The sequence below is a fragment of the Pocillopora damicornis genome, chromosome 6, assembly GCF_964200805.1.
Source record: "Pocillopora damicornis chromosome 6, jaPocDami1.2, whole genome shotgun sequence".
NCBI classification, from domain to species: Eukaryota; Metazoa; Cnidaria; class Anthozoa; order Scleractinia; family Pocilloporidae; genus Pocillopora; species Pocillopora damicornis.
In genome coordinates, this window is record NC_142675.1 from 25,525,001 (window position 1) to 25,527,500 (window position 2,500).

At 39.4% G+C, this 2,500-nt stretch overlaps 1 protein-coding gene across 1 annotated transcript in view; it reads right to left on the minus strand.

Annotated features, from left to right (window-relative positions):
• Positions 1-1,790: 1,790 nt before the first annotated feature.
• LOC149044620 (uncharacterized) overlaps positions 1,791-2,500 on the minus strand; it is a gene marked incomplete at its 5' end in the record, with an annotated part of 1,918 nt that continues 1,208 nt past the window's right edge. The window contains one exon of the mRNA XM_089208752.1: positions 1,791-2,500. This exon is cut by the window's right edge and continues 1,208 nt beyond it. Coding sequence (XP_089064878.1) covers positions 1,834-2,500 — 667 coding nt within the window.

Consider the following 2,500-nt stretch of genomic DNA (forward strand, 5'->3'; position numbering starts at 1 on the left):
CTATCATTGGTATACGAGTAATTAAAAAAACTATTGTGGTCAGTTAAACATGTAACAAGTTGTACTTATTCTGCAGCAATCCAATATGAACGAGTTCGCGTACGATTAGTTACACCTTTTCCAACATAAACATGAAATGCACACCGTGAATCTTTTGCTATAATAACAAGATACAAAAGAACGAAAATAGTCGTACAAAATCTAGGTAATCACTCAGTTTTGACACAAAGCTGTATTTACTTAGTAATTTCTCTGTGGCCTAATACAGTGTGAATAAGAAATCGTGAATCACTAGTCATCTTTTCTCGCGTTTTTCATCCATTAAAGAGAAAGCTCAAAAGTCTGATTGGACATGAGATCTAACGGGTAACTTTTTGAACTTTTTGAAGAACATTCTTTTATCATTAAGAGCGGAATTAAAAGGTAGCAGAAGTGAAGCCTTCAAAACTTTCACTGGACAGGATAGCCCTACCTTATGTGTATTTTACAAATCAATGCCTCTTAGATGCGCTATTTTAGCCGCAATCTGTGCTGTAGACTTCGCAGCTATGTTTAAAGACATTTCCATAACAGCAGGAGACTTAGCCACGAAATCATACAAATCACGCAAATTTTTTGAATTTATGGAAAGTCCTTGACTTAGCATCACGTCCCGGCAAACCATCAAACAAAGCGTTTCAATGTTTCTCCATGGTCCACAATCCACCTCTGCATTTTGACTTATCATGAACTTTGATCCCTTTTTCCTCTTATATGGAGAGACGGTCGCCCTATTTCGCTTCTTTCGTTTTGGGGATTTTCCCGGGTCAGCTCGAGCTTGAACAATGTTTCCACAATTAAAGCATCTGCAGACTTCGGTGCATCCTATGCCACCCGCTACACACGAACACTTCGACTTGCGGAGACTGTCTTGACACGACTTGTGACTTGCATTTGGTTCTCCGTCCCCTTTGCTCTTTTGTCCAACTCCGCACCTACAGCCTCTCTTCAGACTCTTTTTTACCTTCACAACTTCATTGGAATTGCACGTATTTTTGCAATTGTAACATCTACACGAGCGGGTACAAGAGTGGTTCACTTTGTGGCACGGGCATTTACCAGAAACACAGAAAATGTCTGAAACTGACTTATTTTTCTTGTTTTTACCGCAAGTGCATCTTGTTTCCTTCGCTTGTTCGTCACAGTCATTCTCACTTGAAACGATGAAACGATGAAACCATGTCAAGAATTAATGCAATGGTTTTCGACAAGGTTTCGACAAGTTAAAGGTCATTAGTATATAGTAAAGCAGTGGACAGCGTTGAAGGTGTGCTCTGACTGGCTACTCAAACTCTGAATATCCTTTGCTATTTACCTCCGAGCAACTCGCGAGTTTCACGCTGCCGCACGTACAGGAATAAATTGATTATTAAAATCATCTTTTTGTGCCATATTATCTCACTGATTTAGTGTGTACTAAAAACAGCTATTCGCCTCAGTGTCGTGGCTATTAGTGAATATTTGCCAAGCTGCTTCGCGGCTCGTTAAATGTCTACTATTAGCCACCTACACGTCGGTAAATAGTTATTGCTTATATCTGAAATAACCTCGATTTACAGAATTCGTTTCAGCACAAATGAAGAAAACATCATTTTCTCCATTAAATGATTTCCGGCTCAGTTTTATTAACGTAAGCATTTACAACTTAGTACTAGTACAAGACTTCAACCTTATAAGGGTGCCAAGACATCGGGAGGATCTCGAAAAATTCTCAGTTCAAACCTCGATATATGAGGAGGTATTTAGCATTATCAGAATTTATAACTGCTAATTTAACCTAAGGTTATTGAACAATTATCGAGTACCTTTTGTGGCATCGTAGTGGCCTGGCCCAGAATGATCATATGCAATGTAGATGGGTGTGGTGGTAAGGAATTCGTGTGGTAGGAATGGCACCGTAGGTGTGGAAGGGAGAGCGGTAATAATCACAATTGGAATTTTCAAGACTTTAGCTGTTGCTCTCGCGCATAAATCACCAACTTCATTTGCGAAAAATCCGTCTTGGCTAAATTTGTAAACTTCCTCTAACCCATTAACGCCAGTTGTCATCCAGTCTCTGTACTCTTCAATGTTATCAGAGACTTCTTTCACAAACAGCTCCCTAAGTCTACGTGTGTCGAAGGCTTCACTAATTCCTAATCCAAGGGAATTGCAATGCCCTTCGATATGTTCCTTGTATTCCCTCAGGTGTCTATTGAGCTGTGAGGCAACTGCTCTGAAAAAACAGTTCCCATCTCTTTCGATCTTGTCAACTTCAAGGTTAAAACCCGAAAGATTCCTTATCAAATTGTCCATGTGTTGAGCAGTTAAGTCTAATTCCAAAGAATTCATCTTTTTCTCTACTTCTATAAACTTTTCAGTTTTTAAACTGGTGGACCAAAGGAAAGCCAGGATATCTACCGTTTTGTTTTTACATCTTTCCGTAAAGGCGTCCATAAAATCTTGGAGATGTAGAACTCTT